This window comes from Lissotriton helveticus, chromosome 3_1, assembly GCF_964261635.1.
Source record: "Lissotriton helveticus chromosome 3_1, aLisHel1.1, whole genome shotgun sequence".
In the NCBI taxonomy this organism is placed as follows: domain Eukaryota; kingdom Metazoa; phylum Chordata; class Amphibia; order Caudata; family Salamandridae; genus Lissotriton; species Lissotriton helveticus.
The window spans coordinates 273,560,160-273,578,377 of NC_136061.1; the positions used below are offsets into that span (position 1 = coordinate 273,560,160).

The following is an 18,218-nucleotide window of genomic DNA, read 5'->3' on the forward strand; positions in this document are numbered from 1 at the left end:
TGAAATTGAAAATTAGAAGTGCAGGTACTCTGCAGCAGAGTACTTGCTTGTTTCTGAGAAGTGCCGGTACTCTCCAATTAAAATTATTATATTTCTCCTGTGAAGTGCCGCTACTCTGCCTCTCAAAATAAAAAAAGTGCCGGTACTCGGTACCGAACTTTAGTAGTATTTCGAAAGTCACCCAGGCTGGTGGGAGCCCAGATAAGTCCCAACTGGCGCAGTCTCAGGTGAGACGCTGGGATGTCGTCCTTCGGTCTTTGAACCGTGAAGGTGCAGAGATCTCTCCGGTGCTGGAGTGCAGTACAAGGCTGACAGGGCACGAGGTGCCCGCGTCCTGATAGATTTATTTATACCTGCTTATCGGAAGTGGCAGGAATGCGAGCGACACTCGCTGCGCTGCCCCTTGAGAAATGTTCCCACCGGACACCGGCCGTGGGGGGGCCGGAGGCCTCGCCGCAGGGGGGAGGACAGAGCCGAGGCTGGAGGAGGAGCTCACCTTGACATCTAGCAGGGCCGTCCGAGCCTTATAAAAAGGCAGCCGAGAGGGCTCGGGCACTGCACTCAGGCGTCATTGAACCCGCTTCCTGCACGGACCGGCCTCCTACACTGATGATGAAAGTCCCGGCGCTGCTCCTGGCGCTGCTCTGCAGCCTGTGCTCTGAGGAAACCAGCGCGGAAGGTAAGACGCGCGCCGCTCTGGATTCTGCGTCTGTATCTTAGAAATGAAGTGACACAGTCTAGGCGCTATCCTTTGAATTCGTCTTTCCTCGTATCCCGCGCCATCTGGCCATGGCTCGAATAGTCGACTTTCAGAAGTTTATAGGGCATCATTTTTGACAGAAGTTGGCGGGTGATGCTACCGAGTCCAGTTTGCTATTTTCGGAAGAAGTCATATCATAATTTAATTCAGTCATGAGGTCAGTTATCGATCTGGTAAAGAGGAAAAGGAAAGTCAATGAAGTGAAATGTGAACGGAGAATTCCAGGTAGCCGCAGCAGGCGCACTGTCACTCTAAGCTATGTTACTAGAGTTTCCTGTCTCAGACGGAGCGCGCCGCATACAGTCACTAATAACGGTGATTCTTTTGCCCAAAATAAACGGCGCTCATTTTATTGATCAGGCTGGTTGCTCCCAGCTGATGGTTGGCACGGTTCTGTGCTTGTAGCAGTTTCTTTAACCCTTATATTTACAGAGTGTAAGAAAGTACACCACATTTCTCATATTTCCGTTGTGTACTTTTTATACAGAACTTTTCATTGTGTAGTTTTTATTTTGAGTTTCTTGCACCAGTCTAGCAGCTCCGCGGCTGTGTGAATAACGCGTGCCGCTATTACACACTTAATGGTACTCACTTTATCGACTTTAGAAATAAGGGCGGGGTCTAGGGGCTGGGAATTTATCCTGCTCCTCTCAGGGTGCACAGAGGGCATTGCACAAAGTTCGTAGACACAGGTGCAATAACTCGCTAATAGACTTACCAGCGGGTTCATTTTGTGTTCATAAATTGTAATTATGTTACAAACAGGAATAGGGGTAGCGTGGGAGTGGTCATTACCCGTTTCAAGGCGCTCGCTTCCTTCTGTTAACATAATTGCACAGTGGTGTAGAGAAGGTACCATGGAACCTGATTCGAAAAAATGAAATTGGGACCCACAGCCTGATTTGATTATGATAAACCACCAGTTTATGAAGTGGGCCCTGTGTCACTGCACCTGTTGCACTATTGAGAGCTACGCCTGTTGTTGCGCCGCTGCTGTGAAGTACTATCTCTCTATCATTGAAGGTAGAGCTAGTCCTCTGCTGTTGGAGGGATAGCAGTAAAGCTGAAGAGTACAGCTACTCCTGCATTAAAGGCATGCCAGCCCTGCTCAGAAGCACTGCACTGGTACTCTCATATTACATTGCTGCCCTAATGAATAGTGCTAGTACTGAAAGGGAGAGCAACCCTGCCGAGAGGTACTGGCGCTCTTGTATTACTGCTACAGAAGCTCTGCTGAGAAGTGCTGTTTATTTTGTATTTTATGTATGCAAGCCCTGCTAAGAAGTGAAGGCACTCTCCTATTCATTATATGCCAGCACTTCCGGGAGATGCAGGGACCCATAGTTTAAAAGTATTTCAGTCTCACTGACGTGTGATGGTTGTGTCCCATTACAAGTACAGCACCTCCGTTTCTCATTTCAAATACAGCAGTACTGCTGTGAAGTGCTGGCACTCTCCCATTAAAGTCTAAGCAGCCCTGCTGAGTAGTGATAGCACTCTCCTTTTAAAGTGATAGTAGCCCTGCTGAGTAGTGCTGGCACTCTCCTTTTAAAGTGATAGTAGCCCTGTTGAGTAGTGCTGGCACTCTCCTTTTAAAGTGATAGTATCCCTGCTGAGTAGTGCTGGTACTCTTCCTTTTAAAGTCATAGCAGCCCTGCTGAGTAGTGATAGCACTCTTCTAGCAGAGTGATAGTAACCCCGCTGAATAGTGCTAGTACTGTCCTAGCAAAGTGACAAAAGCCCTGCTGAGTAGTGATAGCACTCTCCTTTTAAAGTGATAGTAGCCCTGTTGAGTAGTGCTGGCACTCTCCTTTTAAAGTGATAGTAGCCCTGCTGAGTAGTGCTGGTACTCTTCCTTTAAAAGTCATAGCAGCCCTGCTAAGTAGTGCTGGTACTCTTCCTTTTAAAGTCATAGCAGCCCTGTTGAGTAGTGCTGGTACTCTCCTTTTAAAGTGATAGTAGCCCTGCTGAGTAGTGCTGGTACTCTTCCTTTTAAAGTCATAGCAGCCCTGCTAAGTAGTGCTGGTACTCTTCCTTTTAAAGTCATAGCAGCCCTGTTGAGTAGTGCTGGTACTCTCCTTTTAAAGTGATAGTAGCCCTGCTGAGTAGTGCTGGTACTCTTCCTTTTAAAGTCATAGCAGCCCTGCTAAGTAGTGCTGGTACTCTTCCTTTTAAAGTCATAGCAGCCCTGTTGAGTAGTGCTGGTACTCTCCTTTTAAAGTGATAGTAGCCCTGTTGAGTAGTGCTGGCACTCTCCTTTTAAAGTGATAGTAGCCCTGTTGAGTAGTGCTGGCACTCTCCTTTTAAAGTGATAGTAGCCCTGCTGAGTAGTGCTGGTACTCTTCCTTTTAAAGTCATAGCAGCCCTGCTGAGTAGTGCTGGTACTCTTCCTTTTAAAGTCATAGCAGCCCTGCTGAGTAGTGCTGGTACTCTCCTTTTAAAGTGATAGTATCCCTGCTGAGTAGTGATGGTACTCTCCTTTTAAAGTCATAGCAGCCCTGCTGAGTAGTGCTGGTACTCTCCTTTTAAAGTGATAGTATCCCTGCTGAGTAGTGCTGGTACTCTCCTTTTAAAGTCATAGCAGCCCTGCTGAGTAGTGATAGCACTCTTCTAGCAGAGTGATAGTAACCCCGCTGAATAGTGCTAGTACTGTTCAAGCAAAGTGACAAAAGCTCTGCTGAGTACTGCTGATACTCTCCTTTTAATGTGATAGCAGCCCCGCTGAGAAGTGCTAGTACTCTTCTAGCAAAGTGATAGTAGCCCTACTGAGTAGTGCTAGTACTCTCCTAGCAAAGTGACAGAAGTTCTTCTTAGTACTGCTAGTACTCTCCTTCTAAAGTTATAGTAGCCCTGCTGAGTAGTGTTGGCACTCTCATTTTAAAGTTATAGTAGCCCTGCTGAGTTGTGCTGCTACTTTCCTTTTAAAGTGATTTTAGCCCTGCTGAGTAGTGCTGGTACTCTCCTAGCAAAGTGACAGAAGTACTGCTGAGTAGTGCTGGTACTCTCCTTTTAAAGTGATAGTATCCCTGCTGAGTAGTGCTGGTACTCTTCCTTTTAAAGTCATAGCAGCCCTGCTGAGTAGTGCTGGTACTCTTCCTTTTAAAGTCATAGCAGCCCTGCTGAGTAGTGCTGGTACTCTCCTTTTAAAGTGATAGTATCCCTGCTGAGTAGTGATGGTACTCTCCTTTTAAAGTCATAGCAGCCCTGCTGAGTAGTGCTGGTACTCTCCTTTTAAAGTGATAGTATCCCTGCTGAGTAGTGCTGGTACTCTCCTTTTAAAGTCATAGCAGCCCTGCTGAGTAGTGATAGCACTCTTCTAGCAGAGTGATAGTAACCCCGCTGAATAGTGCTAGTACTGTTCAAGCAAAGTGACAAAAGCTCTGCTGAGTACTGCTGATACTCTCCTTTTAATGTGATAGCAGCCCTGCTGAGAAGTGCTAGTACTCTTCTAGCAAAGTGATAGTAGCCCTACTGAGTAGTGCTAGTACTCTCCTAGCAAAGTGACAGAAGTTCTGCTTAGTACTGCTAGTACTCTCCTTCTAAAGTTATAGTAGCCCTGCTGAGTAGTGTTGGCACTCTCATTTTAAAGTTATAGTAGCCCTGCTGAGTTGTGCTGCTACTTTCCTTTTAAAGTGATTTTAGCCCTGCTGAGTAGTGCTGGTACTCTCCTAGCAAAGTGACAGAAGTACTGCTGAGTAGTGCTGGTACTCTCCTTTTAAAGTGATAGTATCCCTGCTGAGTAGTGCTGGTACTCTCCTTTTAAAGTTATAGTATCCCTGCTGAGTAGTGCTGGAACTATCCTTTTAAAGTGATAGTATCCCTGCTGAGTAGTGCAGGAACTATCCTTTTAAAGTGATAGTAGCCCTTCTGAGTAGTGCTGGTACTCTCATTTTATTTATTTATTTTGAAGGTTTTATATAGTGCGAACAAGACTCTTTTGAGTATCAGAGCGCTTTACATGACAAGTAGAATATATACAGTAAATATTACAATATAGTGAACCACGAAATAAGTAAGTTATACATAAATTTAAAGGCTACTATCACTTTAAAAGGAGAGTACCAGCACTACTGAGCAGGGCTGCCAGAACTTTAAATTTGGTATAGTTCTATTTTAGAGTTTTTAGGTTTCACATCATGCATGTGTCGTCGGTAAAATATTTGGATAACAAAAAAAAAGGCCATTACTTGTCGTTGGTTGACTTCCCTGTCACTTTTGTTTCCTTGCTTCTTATTAGTTGGCAACTCCTGTTCGCCTCTTGCTTCTTCCTCGTGTTCTCTTCTGTGGAGAATGGACCTAGTACTGCTTGGTGTTTGAGGCCAGTGTCCTTCCACTGGCTGCGTGCTCCTGAAGGCACTTTTTCTTTACTGTTTGCCATGCACTGTATTGAAGTGCAGGCACTCTACAGTCCACCTCTCTCCTTCATGTTGCTTGTTCCCCTCTTCTCCCCCTGTACATTGCTTCTCCCTTCCTCTTACCCCACACCTCTCTTGTGTTTCTTCCTTGGCGCTTTTTTAGACGTATTGCACAGCATCACATTACTTACAGCAAAAAAGCGCTATGACCGATCAATGCTGGCAGCATCATGCCACTTGATTTTCTTTATTTATAGCCATGTTGAACAGCAGCCCACGCTACTGTGCAGCATGGCTTAAAGTAAAGTAAAAAAAAGCCCTGTCATGCAGTCAACGCTAGCGGTGTCATAGAGCATGTTTTACTTTTACTATAAGTCATGTTACATAGCAGTCTGCTCTGATATCCAACATGTCTGAAAAACACTGATGAAGTCTCACTTAGGCAAAACCTATTGGCTTTGCCAATGCTTGTTTCTGTAGCTCCGACAGAATTTTCCTACAGAAACTAACATGCGGAATCATTATTTTTGGACCCACCCTCATTTTTTCTTGCCCCACTCTTGAGGAATCACCCCAAAACGTTCTAGGAAGGGGCTAAGGTGGTTGGGATTTGGAAAGTTTTGTACAGATTTGTCAAATGGCACCAGTTATTAGCAAAACAAAAACACTCTTTCTTTGGGAACTCTGATCTAACTATAACTACACGGTGGTGACTGACAGAATGCGGCACACAGAAAGTGGAATAATGAAGATAAATAACAAATATTTCCCCTTGTTATGCTTCTCTGTGGTAGGCACACCATTTTTACGCAATTCAAGTTTAACTGCCTTTTTTAATTCTGGAATTGTGTCAATCCCACAGGTGGTTGAACAGGAACACACATGCTCCACACATAAAGAAATGTAACACAGCGTAGCGCAAGCCTCTGCGTTCCATTACATTTCCTCACAAAGTATTGCAAGGCCCCTTGCATGGCTTTGTAAATCCCATTTAAGTACATGCCTTGCCTTGTAATGACGTGCTTCACACAAGGACAACACAAGTTCATAGTAAACGTACCCGTAAAGGACTATCCCAGGCACCAAATCACAAACATTTTCCAATGAATGTGCACATATGATCAGACAAACGGCTGTCACTCATTAAGCAATAAAGCCAATGGCATAAATTAGTTAACCATTGCCCCATGCAGTTCTGCAGCCTTTATCTGCATAAGCCTTTCCACAAGTCAACCAAGGCCGGACAGGCTACCGGGCATTTTGGTGTGCTGCCTAGCTGGGGTCTAATTTCGTTGATGGGGACCTGCGTGTGCTGAACAAAGTTCGTTTTGCTTTTTTTATTTCAAAAGGCACGCAGGTCTCCATCAACGAAATTAGCCCCAACAGCAGAGAAATTAGCCCCCACATTTGCAGCACATAAAAACGCCCTGAAGTCAACTCACAGACATACAGTAAACTTTTTTTTATAAATATACAGAAAATGTTCATGCACTGCAGAGGTCTGTGTCTGTAACCAGAGAGCCACAGTACTGAATCCTCGTTGGTACATTGAAGACTAGTGACTTATGTAAGTTTAGCATTGTGAGGCCCCAGCCTGTGACAGAAAACACTGACTATGTAAGTCATTATTTTAAACTTTCATTACAAGCAGAATAAGATAGTCTGCTACAAAATGCATAGAAAAGTTTAAGCTAAAAAATGTGCTTTGAAAATATAGATTTTAGGAAAACCGGGACTGTAAGGAGTGCACTTTTTTATAACTGTCTTTCAAAAGAACACACTTTACAGCTTAGTTGGTAACTCCCCTGAAATACCAACAAAAAAGAATAAATCTGTGATATCAGGAAGCTTCAAGTGATTCCATCAATTAAAGCCAATACCAGCTTCCAAGTACCCTTTACATTTGCAGATTGACCAGTTAAGCACATTTACATTTCTTTCAGGCAGCAGCTCCCGGGATAAGAAGGCTTTTTTTATCTGCCTGCTCCTCTTTCAGTTTCACAGCACAAGAGACTCTTGGCCTTACACCTCAGCTGAAGCCTTTTAACTGTCAGACTTAACCTTCCCGGGACGATTGTCTTTTCACAAAAAGTAGGGGAACTACTTTTCTTAAATTTAAAAAGTATGGATACGTTGTGCTCCTCAGATCCCAGTGACTGTGACAATGGGTATATGTTCATATAATACGATATACGTAACTTCCCTAAACAGCATAACAAAGATTATAAATGTTTAAATCTTTACCTCGAGAGTTTATCACAAAGTTAACCAACACCAAAACCCTTGAGTCATGTGGTTATTTTGTGGCTCCATGTACTAAAATACATGCCTGCAAATTTTACCAAAGTACAATGACAATCCACCCTTAAATGCCTATTGGCTTTAACATTCTTTTCACGATAAATACGTCAGGCCTACTGCCTCTGTCCTAACTTTTCCATAACAAACAGATCAGACCTATAGTTGTGATAATTAGCTTATCACCATATTCAGCTCAGCCCTTCTGTGTTGAGCATAAGCTTCCCACCACACCAGAACTGCAATACAAGCAAGGGATTCGCCAGATATTTGCAACACCTCCATATTTGAACCATACCACAAATGTTACCAGGTTAGCGAAGCCCAAACCTCCCTATAAGAGTCCCTTCCACCATCCCGTCCAACCATATACCCTTCCTTTCACACTTCCATTCACCCACTTATTCATACACTCGTCCATCTAGGATTCTATCCATACACCTATTCTTTCCCCCAGCAATCCTTCCATGCTTTGAATTCATCCATTCACTCATCCATTCTTGCAGCCCTCCCTACAATCGCCCTTCCAAATGTTCTTTCACCCTTCTAACCCTCATTCATTTATCTACCCATCTATTTATACTTTCACATTTCCATCCATCTATTCATTCAACCATCCATCCAACCAACCACCGATCCACCAATCCATCTGTTCATCCATTCATCCATGTTTTCTCCCTAACCAGCCCATTCTTTCTATTTAACGTTTGGGCAGAGTCAACGCCCCTCTCTTTGCAGGGCTTCCTAAACCCCTTTATTCGGTTGACCACATAAGGCCTCCAACATCTGCACAGTCAAGCCGCACCTAGCGAGTGTGCTCTGCTCCTCAGTCTGTCAGCAGCTAAAAAAGGAGCCTAAAAGGCTTTGCTTCATCTTGGAAGTAAATGTTTAAGATTTCCGGACGGCTAAGTTTGAAAAAAAAATAGTAAGATCCATTCCAAGCTGCGAAGAAAGGACAAAAGGAATTTGCTCCACCATGACTCTGTGAAAAATGTTATGAAACGTGGTTCGTTTTCTCCATTTCATGTTAGACAGACGGCACCAGTGGCCTGAACACATGTTTCATGCCTGGAAGCTGCCTTGTTTAACACTGGGCCTCTGTCCTGGCGTCAGTGGACATCGGAGCGGCACGCGAGGACACCTGCACCGCAGGACTGAGCGCGAGCTAATGATTAGCAGCATCCCATTAAGGATATCTGCAGGGAAAAATGTGTCCTTGAGCCCGCTCTGGAGCCTGCCAGTGAAGGATCCGACAAGGCCCCGCGCGCTCCGGGGCGGCCCGCCCCCCACGGCCCTGCTCATCCCCCACCGCCCGGACCTCTGGAGGGCTCCCATCCAAGAGCTCGCCCTGGGTTCTGTCGGGAAAGTAGTTAGGCGGGTTCATGTGCCTGCTGCGGCTGAGCTCCGTGCTCGCCGCCGTGCACGTCACCTGTTTGATTGGTGAGGCCGACATAGCCTTTCAACTTTCTGATGTGATAAAATGAGTTTCCTTGCGTTCATTGACACCTGATTTTTACAGCTCCATAAAGATGCAAGACTGCGATAGTTAGCGCTATATGAAACGTTAATAGCGGCTGGTGAAGGGTGCACTTCTGCCTTCTTGCATTCCTTTGGGTGCTTTCAGTGTCGGGTTGTGTTTTAGTATTGTGTCACGTGATTGACGCACTTACAGTAAGGCGCTGCTGAGGCCGATAGTATTAAATGTACATTTCTTGAGCCTCTACCGTCTTAATTATTTTACTGGGTTGAGGTGAACTGTTGCTTGAAAGAGTCATCTATGCCCTCCACACCTTAAATTAAATTAAATTATATTTTAAATAATTGGTAATATATCAACTTCAGTGTTGGATTGTATCAGTCGTAGCAGAATGAATGGCTGAGACACCCCTGACGACATTCCAGTCCGTGATCTGCCAGTTACATGCATGTCGCTACAGCAAGCGCTCAACCCACCGTGCTGTTCCACCATCTGTCTGTGCAAGCACATCCCATGCATGCCCAGGCCCTGGACTCGCAGGGACTGGACTCTGCAGATAAGACTTTCTCTTCCGTCAATGAACAGCTAAATTGCCAAATCACTGTTGTTTTGGGCGCCACTCCATAAGATATAAACTGTTTGCTTTAAGAAGCGCTGAATATTTACTGTACTCCTCCGCACTCGGACCGCCGCATGCTTTCCCTCATCACTTGGCGGTGGTGGACTTTGAAGTTTCACTCGTTAAAGGGCCAGTGTCGTTTAATTGAAAAGATATAAGCAGGTCCACGGGAATTATGCGGCAAGGAAGGATCAAATTATGCAGCAGAGCTGATTGAATCATGTGGCGAGAAAAGGTAAATCACGTGGTGTAATGCGGCATATGTTGAAGCAGTATTACTTCACTATATTGCCACTTTTAATACACTCACCACCAATAAACTCCACCCAATCCTGAATCTTAAAAACGCTTCACCGCCTCCAAACTCCACCCATCACTAAACTCTAAAAACCCTCCCAAGCTTTAAATATCGTACATCCGGGATTTTAAAAAACATTAAAAATCCTGACATTCCACCCATCCCTGAACCCTGAAAACCCCTCACAACCCCTAAACTGTTATCCCTCAAAGCTCCTTTTTACATTTTTTTTAACATCCTTTTCCTTTTGCTGCCTCCAATGCCTGCCTCGGTGCTCTCCCAGCAGTCTCTGGGAAAGCAGGCTCCCTATCCAATCAAGACCCTGCTCTCATGCTATGAGAGCAGCTCCAAGATTGGTCTGATGTGCTAGGTCTTCTGATCATACAGTCTCTGGGCGCCTGCGGCTTATAGAAATGCGCATGTCCGTTTAGCCGACCTAAGACGGCCGGCCAAACTTACATGGGCACTTTTAAGTGCCCACTACTCCTCCCAGCCTGTCACGCCCTACACGCATGCCTAAGACAGTCACAGAAAAATGAATGAAGCAGCATTTATTGAGCGCATGGCTACCCAGGGGCGTCCCAACACTAAGACAGTAGCTGAAAACGACAGCGCAGCATACTTAAGGGAAGAGCCAGGTCTTCAATGATTTCCAGAAGGCTAAATGGCCAGTTTCCCTCCGTAGGCAGAGGGGAAGGGTATTCACAGCGTAGCAGCATTGTAGGCGAATGGGCGGCCTCCACTTCTGGCCCTCTTAATCATGGGAACATAAAATTAGGTTTTATTATCATTTTATTTTTCTTTGACTGACGAGTTGCGCAAAGCTTCTCCGCCCTTATGAAGGAGCCGCCCCTGCTCTCAACCCGTTTACTTTATTTTATTTATTTTATTTTGAGAGTTTTATACAGCGCGAACAAGATCTTTGCAGATATCAGAGCGCTTTACAAGTAAAAATACAAAGTAAAAATACAAGGTAAGAAGCGTATATACAAAGTAATATATGAGGTAGTTAGGTACAAGGTGCTAGTTACATGGGTAGGTCAAAGGACATGAGGTAGGTCACAGGTGTGGTAGTGTAGGTACACTGAGTATAGACAAGCAATTGTGTCAATAGCATAAAGTGCAATAACAAGGAGCATATACTTGCTTAGGCGTGTTTAGAGTATATAGAGTTTAAAGGTGGGCCTAGTTGAGGTGGGTGTGTGCAGGATGTATAGTCCCACAGGTGCGACAGTAGAAGGGAAGTAAGGATCGCTGAGGTGGAGAGGGTAAAGTGTGCAAAGTCAAGCAGGTGCGTCAACAATATAACAATATACATAATCAACCAGGTGCATCAAACATTATAACAAGATACAAAGATTGAGCGTATACAATTACGTAATTCGATAATACAGGGTACAGATTCATGTGATACTCATGTGACATTCATAGTGATACGTAGAATAGGTCATGTGTATTTTGCCATGAGGATCGCTTTAACTTCCTTCTTAAAGATTGTGTTGGAGGAGATGAGCCTTGTTTCAGGAGGGAGTGAGTTCCAGATCCTGGGTGCCATACCTGAAAAGGAGCGTTTATACGTTTTTTCCTTCCGAAATCTTCGAGGTTTCAGCAAAAGATTGCTTGTGCTCCTAGTAGTTCGGGAGCCACCCGAAATTGTCAACTTTTGAGTGAGGTAGGCGGGTGAATTCAGATGCACAGCCTTGTGTGTCATGCATGCGATTTTCAGTTGAATTCTGGCTTCAAAAGGTAGCCAGTTCAGTGATTTAAAGTCCGGGGAGATATGCAAGTGTTTTTTTGAGCCTGTGACGAGTCTCGCTGCGGCGTTAAGGGACGCTCTTAGGGGTGCCGTTGTAGTTAGGGGGAGCCCGCAGAGGGCGGTGCTACCGTATTCTATGTGCGGGATGACTATAGATTGTACTGCAGTTTGGAAGTCTTTGGCCGGAAGGAAGGGTTTAAGTTTTCTCAGGGTATTGATTTGGAAGTTCGCTCCTTTGGTTGCCTTGCTGATGTGCTGCTGCATGTTGAGATTGGTGTCAAGTGTTATGCCTAAAGATTTTGCTGAGTCTACTACGATGGGCTGTACATTTAGAGCCGTTAATTGCTTAAGCCATGTTTGAGCCGTGGATATTTTAGCGGGAGGTGAGATCAGGAGGAACTCGGTCTTCAGAGCATTGAGTTTGAGGTGATTCTCTGCAAGCCAGGATTGGGTGTTTTTGATCATGGTGTTCAGCAGCATGATGTCCTTGGGAGATTGTATTTTGAGATAAAGTTGGGTGTCGCCGGCATACATGTGAAAGTGCACATTAGAAGCCTGTAGCAACGTGGTGAGAGGTTCCATAACTAGGTTGAACAGTGTTGGGGAGAGGGAGGATCCTTGAGGGACGCCTAGCGATACCGGTACCGGAGAGGACAGCAGGTTGTTGCTTTTGATTCTTTGTGTCCGGTTGTGTAGAAATGAGGTGAACCACTTTAGAACAGTCCCAGATATGCCCATTCTTGTGTTTAACAGTTCGAGTAAGTTCTCATGTTTAACTGTATCGAATGCTGAGGAGAGATCCAGAAGGATGAGGAGACAGGTATCGTTTTGGTCTAGGATTTGGAGGGCATCGTCCACTATGTGAGTCATGGCAGTTTCGGTACTGTGCCCTGCTCGGAAGCCTGACTGATGAGCGTTTAGGAGATCAAACTTATCTATGTGTTTAGTCAGTTGTAGTTGTACGCATTTTTCCAACAGTTTAGCGAGAGTGGGAATGTTTGTAATAGGGCGGTAATTGTTTAGATCAGTGGGGTCTGCTGTTGTTTTTTTTAGTAGCGGTGTGACTTGCCCTACTTTGAGGGCGTTGGGGATGGATCCTTGTTGAAGAGAGCTATTGATAATCTTAGACCAGAGTGGGAGAAGCCAAGGGGAAAAGTCTTTTACAGCGTTAGCAGGAAGGGGGTCAGAGAGGTGATTGGAGGGTTTCAAGGCGCTGAGCAGTCTGCCAATTTCTTCTACGGAGTAAGTGTCAAAGGATGACCAAGTAGCATTGTTCTTTGGTTGAGGTATTGCTGTGTGTCGGGGGTTGGAGTACAGGATAGCGTCATTGAGGAGATCGCTTCTTATTCTCTCAGTTTTTTGGATAAAGAAGGCAGAGAAGTCTTCGCAGGAAGGAGAAACGACCATGGAGCTGATTGTCTGGGGATGCTCTTTGGATTGTGTTCTGACCAACTCAAACAGCCTTCTTGGACGGTTTTTAGCCTGGGCGAGCTGGAGGCTGAAGAAGTCTCTTTTTGAGCGTTTTATTTTCCTGAAGTAGGCGTTTCTCTGTTTCTTTAGACTTTTTAGGTGCACTGCAGAAGGGGCTGACCTCCAGGTGCGCTCTGCCATTCGCATCGCTCGTCTATCCTCATTGAGGCTTCCGTCATACCATGGGTTGGAAGTCTTCTTGGACGAGACTCTTTTCAGTTGCATGGGCGCCACCTCATCGATTATTGTGGACATAGTATTGAGATAGAAGTCAGTCAGAAGTTGAACGTCTGTATCGCCGGGAGGGGGAAGTAGCCTATTGCAGCTGTTAGGTGGTAGGGTGTTTGGGTTGAGTTTCTTCCAGTCTCTTTTCCACACTTTGTGCTTAGGTGGTTGAACTGAGTTAAGTCTGTTTTTTTCCTTGATGATGAAGGAGACAATATGGTGATCTGACCAGTCACAAGGTTGGATTGACTCCAGTTGAATAGCGCCCTCTTTGGAGATGATGAGGTCAAGGGTAGAACCTCTCTTATGGGTCGGGCTGTTGCATATTTGGTTGAGATCAAGTGCGTTGAGAAAGCTTTTGAGGCTGTTTACCACTGTGTCACTGTTGTCATTCCAGTGGAGATTGAAGTCGCCAAGGAAAATTTGGGTGTGCTGTCGTCCTGAGTTGGCTGTAATTGTATCCATGAGTTGTTGGACGAAGGAGAGATTGTCCCCAGGTGGGTGGTATATAATGTGTAGTGAGCATACCGGTTTGCTTTCGCTGTTGATATCAAGGCAGAGGTATTCACAGGAAGTAAGAGAGGAGACGGTCACTTTGGAGACTGAGAGGTTGCTTCTGTAGATGCAGGCAATTCCACCGCCTATCTTTTTGTCCCTGTCAAGTCTAATGATACAGTAGTTGGGAGGGACTAGGATATCCAGTATAGGTGTGGAGGAATCAGACAGCCATGTTTCAGTCAGAATGGCTAGGTCCAGTTCCAGGGACATGATGAGGTCGGCGACCTCCATGGAATGTCTTTGGGCCGATCTGCAGTTGAGAAGTATGCATTTAAGGCTAGGGGTGCAAAGGGTGGAGGATGATTCCAAAACGGGGGGTATATTAGTGAGGTTGTTGGGGACAGTGCCTCTGTTGTTATCCTTTTGGTGCCTGAGGTGGTTGGATATAATCGTTGGGATGGACATGTTGTTGGTAGCTAGTGGCTTTTGGGGAGCCGGGTCGTAAGAGTGGAGAAGGGTGTGTACGTCAAGGTCAGAGATCGTGTTGGTGGTGCGTCTGGGGCGATTGGTGGTATTGCAAGAGGGGGTAGAAGTCCAATGTGGGGAAAGATGTGTGGTGAGGCGAGTAGGAGGTGTGGAGGACTTGTTGTTAGGTGTAGAAGAAGGAGGAGTATTGCGCTTGATAGTACTGAGATTGCAATTGTTCTTGCGATTGTTGGTGTTGCGAGGGGGGATAGAGGTCCGGTGTGTGGAGTGTTGTGTGGTAGGGCGGGTAGGCAGTGAGGGGGACGTGGTGTTAGGTGCGGTAGGGGTCTTTCAATTGGAGAAGGGTGGACATAATAATGTCCAAGGTGATGATGGGCGCGGTGTTGGGGGAGGGTACTGGCGCTTAACCGGCGAGTACGTTGACAGGGGGCAGTCCGGGTGGAGAGGCGGAGCTGATGTGGGTGTTGGGGGCGTTAGCGAGAGGATAGGTGTTATTGGGAAGCGCATCCGTGCTAGGGGGGGAAGGGAATAAGGGGGCGATGTGAAGGCTGGCTGTTGTGGGGGAGGAGGTGGAATATTGAGGAGTGAGCGAGGGGGGTGGGAGGTTGAGGGAGGGATGCAGGCTAGGCGTGGCGGGAGTGCTAAGTGTGGGGGGGGGCTGAAGTCGGAGAGAGAGTCATGTTGTGTGGGGTGCCATTGGGGGAGGAGGGGTGCTCTGAGAAAAAATGTGCGGGGGAAGGTACGGGAGTGCAGAGTGTGGGGGGGGAGACAGGAGGATGAGCGGAGGTGCGGAGGTTAGTAGGGGGGCTGGGAAAGCGAGTGGTGTGTGGAGGGACCAGGTCTATGTCTGTGTATGAGGGGCGGGGAGGGTTAGCTGAGACGGGCAGGTGATTGATTGTGGAGCAGGGTGTGAAGGTGAGGTGCGTGTCTTCTTGCTGCTGACCTGGGTTAGGAGAGTTAAGGGTGGGAGCTGTGACGTTAGGAGAGGTAGGACAGGGGGTGATATGCGTGTAAGTCCGAGGATTGGAAAGGTGCTCTTTGAGAGAGGGGAACATGTTGTCGAGTAGTTCCAGGTTCCTGTCTGTCGCTTGAATTAAGACAATCCCGTTGTTGTATATAGTGACGGTGGTTCTGCCTGGGAGGAGTTGGGACGATGTGATGGAGAGTGTTAGGCCATGTGCGGATTTCCTGGAGGTGGAGACGGTGAATGGGGTGAGGAACACTTTTTTCCATTGCGCTCTACGTGTGGTGTGGAAAATGATGTCGGTGTTCAAGGGTCCATTGACCGTTGAGAAGTAGGTGTCGGCAAAGGGTGTTTCTGGGTGAGACCTAAGGAAGTCGTGTTTAAAGCGTTTAGTAGCTTTTTTGGTGAGCACGGGAGGGTAGTTTATTTTATATGTGTGTTTGCCGCTGAGCTCCATGTTGGTATGGTGGCAGTATAGCGCAGGGGTTGGTGAACCCTAGTGATATGCCGGAGCAAGATGCACATGCAAACACAGCAGGTTATCAGGATCAGGGATGGCACTAGCGGGCAGAAAATACACTAGTGAGACGACAGGCATATGTGCAGTCGATGCATTACCTGAAGGACAGGTAAAGTGAATACAGGTGAGTACAGGTAATGCAGTGCGGTTGCAGAGTTGTGTAAAGTGGTAGTGCAGAGTACAATTGGAGGAATAGTTCCGGGACATTATAGACCACCAACTGGTGCAGGATGCAGCATTGCGCAAAGTAGTGCAGAGTATACTTGGAGGAGTAGTTTTGATAAAAAATAAAAAATAATATAGACCTACACTATATGAGGTAGCAGACGGTGAATTACCGGGGGATAACAGTGAGAAATGGGTGCCGGTTGCAGAATTATGTAGAGTAGTGCAGAGTACAGTTGGAGGAATAGTTCTGATAAAATATAAATCTATAGATAAAATATACAAATATAGAAATAAACAGCAGAATACACATGCAAACAGTCGGTTACAAGACACAGATAGGTGTGCATCAGAGTAAAGTAGTTGGGCTTAGTCTAAAGTGGTAAGTTCTTAGTGTCAGTTTATAAAGAGAATTAGTCAATAGCCCAGCGATACTGACTAGTCCAAGATGGCGGCCCGAGAGGAAGAGACTCGTCACAATGGCCGCCACATAGAGGGGGGAAGAAAAACATTAGTCCTCTGTTTATTTTGGTTGCTTTCTGAGCCGGGAGGGCAGTTTCACTTGCATGCTCGAGGGAGCCTTATCTTAAGGAGCCTCGTGGCCACAGGAGGTGATTTATTGCCTTAGCTTTTGAATCTTGGACCCCCGCCATTTTAAACAATGGGTTTTTGAGTATTACTGTCGGCATAAGCACATAAACGAGTACCTTTAAGGACGCTTGCTGTAGAACCTGCACTATCCAACCGTAAAAGTGTCTTCATTTATTCACAGCACGATAACAGTAGGATTGTCTTCCTTTATTCTCAGCAAAGTACCAGAAGAGTGACTTCATCAGTGCACCGGTAGCCGCTTACCGCATAGGATAACAGCGCTGAGCTTACACGGTAGAGAGCACTCCTCGCGGGGTCATTGGAGGTTGTTTCCCTGCTCCGAACGTTTGCGTTCCACTGCGGCGGCCATTTTTGTTTTTAGGTGGTTCGTTGGAACGCACGCCGTGGCTGCAGATTTTCTTCTTTATTGGCCAAATACCAGGCTATTGTCACCAATGCGGGTATCCGCTTGCACCCCAGGTATCTCTATCCGGTCCGGTGAAGGGAGACCGGTGCAGGGGGGAGGGGGTGAGCTTCAGGACGCCGACCCTCCGAAGGTTCGAGGCTCCTCGGGCGCAGGAGCCCTTCAACCGATCCTCAGCTCCGCTGCAGGGGTGGGGGAGGGGTGAGCTTCCGAAACCACAACAACCCCCCGTGGGCACGAGACTCGTCGGGGGCTAGAGCCCTTCACAGGATCCACAATCCGGTGCCGGAGCGGGTGAGCTTCAGAGCGCCGACCCTCCGCAGACTCGAGACTTCCGAACCAGTAGTCTGCAGGCGTCCGTTGAGAGTGAAGATGTCTCCAGGTGACCCAGGCTGAGACGGACGGCTCCAACCATCCACCGGATAAGGTAGGAGAACTATAAGATGCTGGTTGCAATCCTGTTACTCTCATGCATTCGGTTCCCCGGAGTGGTGGGCGCTGGCAGGGATAAATCCAACAAGAGAGATCCCAAGCACCAGGAGCTCTTAGCAGGCTCCTTCTCCGGTGGCCATTTTGACCAAGGTCAAACCCATCCCTCAACATACAAACCCTTTCCGATACCTGAACTCCATCCATCCCTGACCCCTGTAAGCCCTCATCACTCCTAAACATCACCCATCCCTGAACAAAAAACCCTCAATACCACTAAACTCCACCTACATTTACTATAATTTTGGATTTTTCCTTGAAACTATCCTTATTTTAAAATGTGCCCTCTATTTTTCAGTTTAAGATAGCTATGTGAGTTAAGTATCTGCTCCAGAGATCTAGGGGGCATATTTACAAGACCCTATCGTCACAGGAACGTCACTTTTAGGGCAATGGGTGTTACAGTGGGCGTTCCACTACAACACCGATTAAGGTTGACTCTGCCCCATATTTACGAGGGTGGCGTAAATATGGGACAGCGCCAAAATGAATACAAAAAAACAATGATCTTAGCATGGCACAACAAGGAGAAAGTATTTATTTCTCCTCATGTTTAATGTTTCTATGTGTGCTGCATTATGCAGAACACATAGAAACAGCAAAATGCCATGTATGATTGTTTATGTGCAGGAAGGTTTCACTTACAGCACATAAACAATCATTTTCAAAATGACAAGTCGCAACTTCTATGTGTGTTGCACAAAACAGCACATATAGAAGTTACAAATCTGCTTTTAAGATTATTTATGCGCAGGAAGGGACACCTTCCTGCAGATAATCATTCCCGCAACACAGGTACCCTTGCACTATGGTTCTCTAGGCA

General features: G+C 46.3%; 1 protein-coding gene across 1 annotated transcript in view; it reads left to right on the plus strand.

Annotated features, from left to right (window-relative positions):
• The first annotated feature begins 266 nt into the window (after positions 1 to 266).
• Positions 267 to 18,218, plus strand: part of CA4 (carbonic anhydrase 4) — a 66,610-nt gene continuing 48,658 nt past the window's right edge. The window contains exon 1 of the mRNA XM_078679801.1: positions 267 to 679. Within this exon, the coding sequence (XP_078535927.1) occupies positions 610 to 679 (70 nt within the window). The 5' untranslated portion in view covers positions 267 to 609. The remainder of the gene's footprint in view (positions 680 to 18,218) is intronic.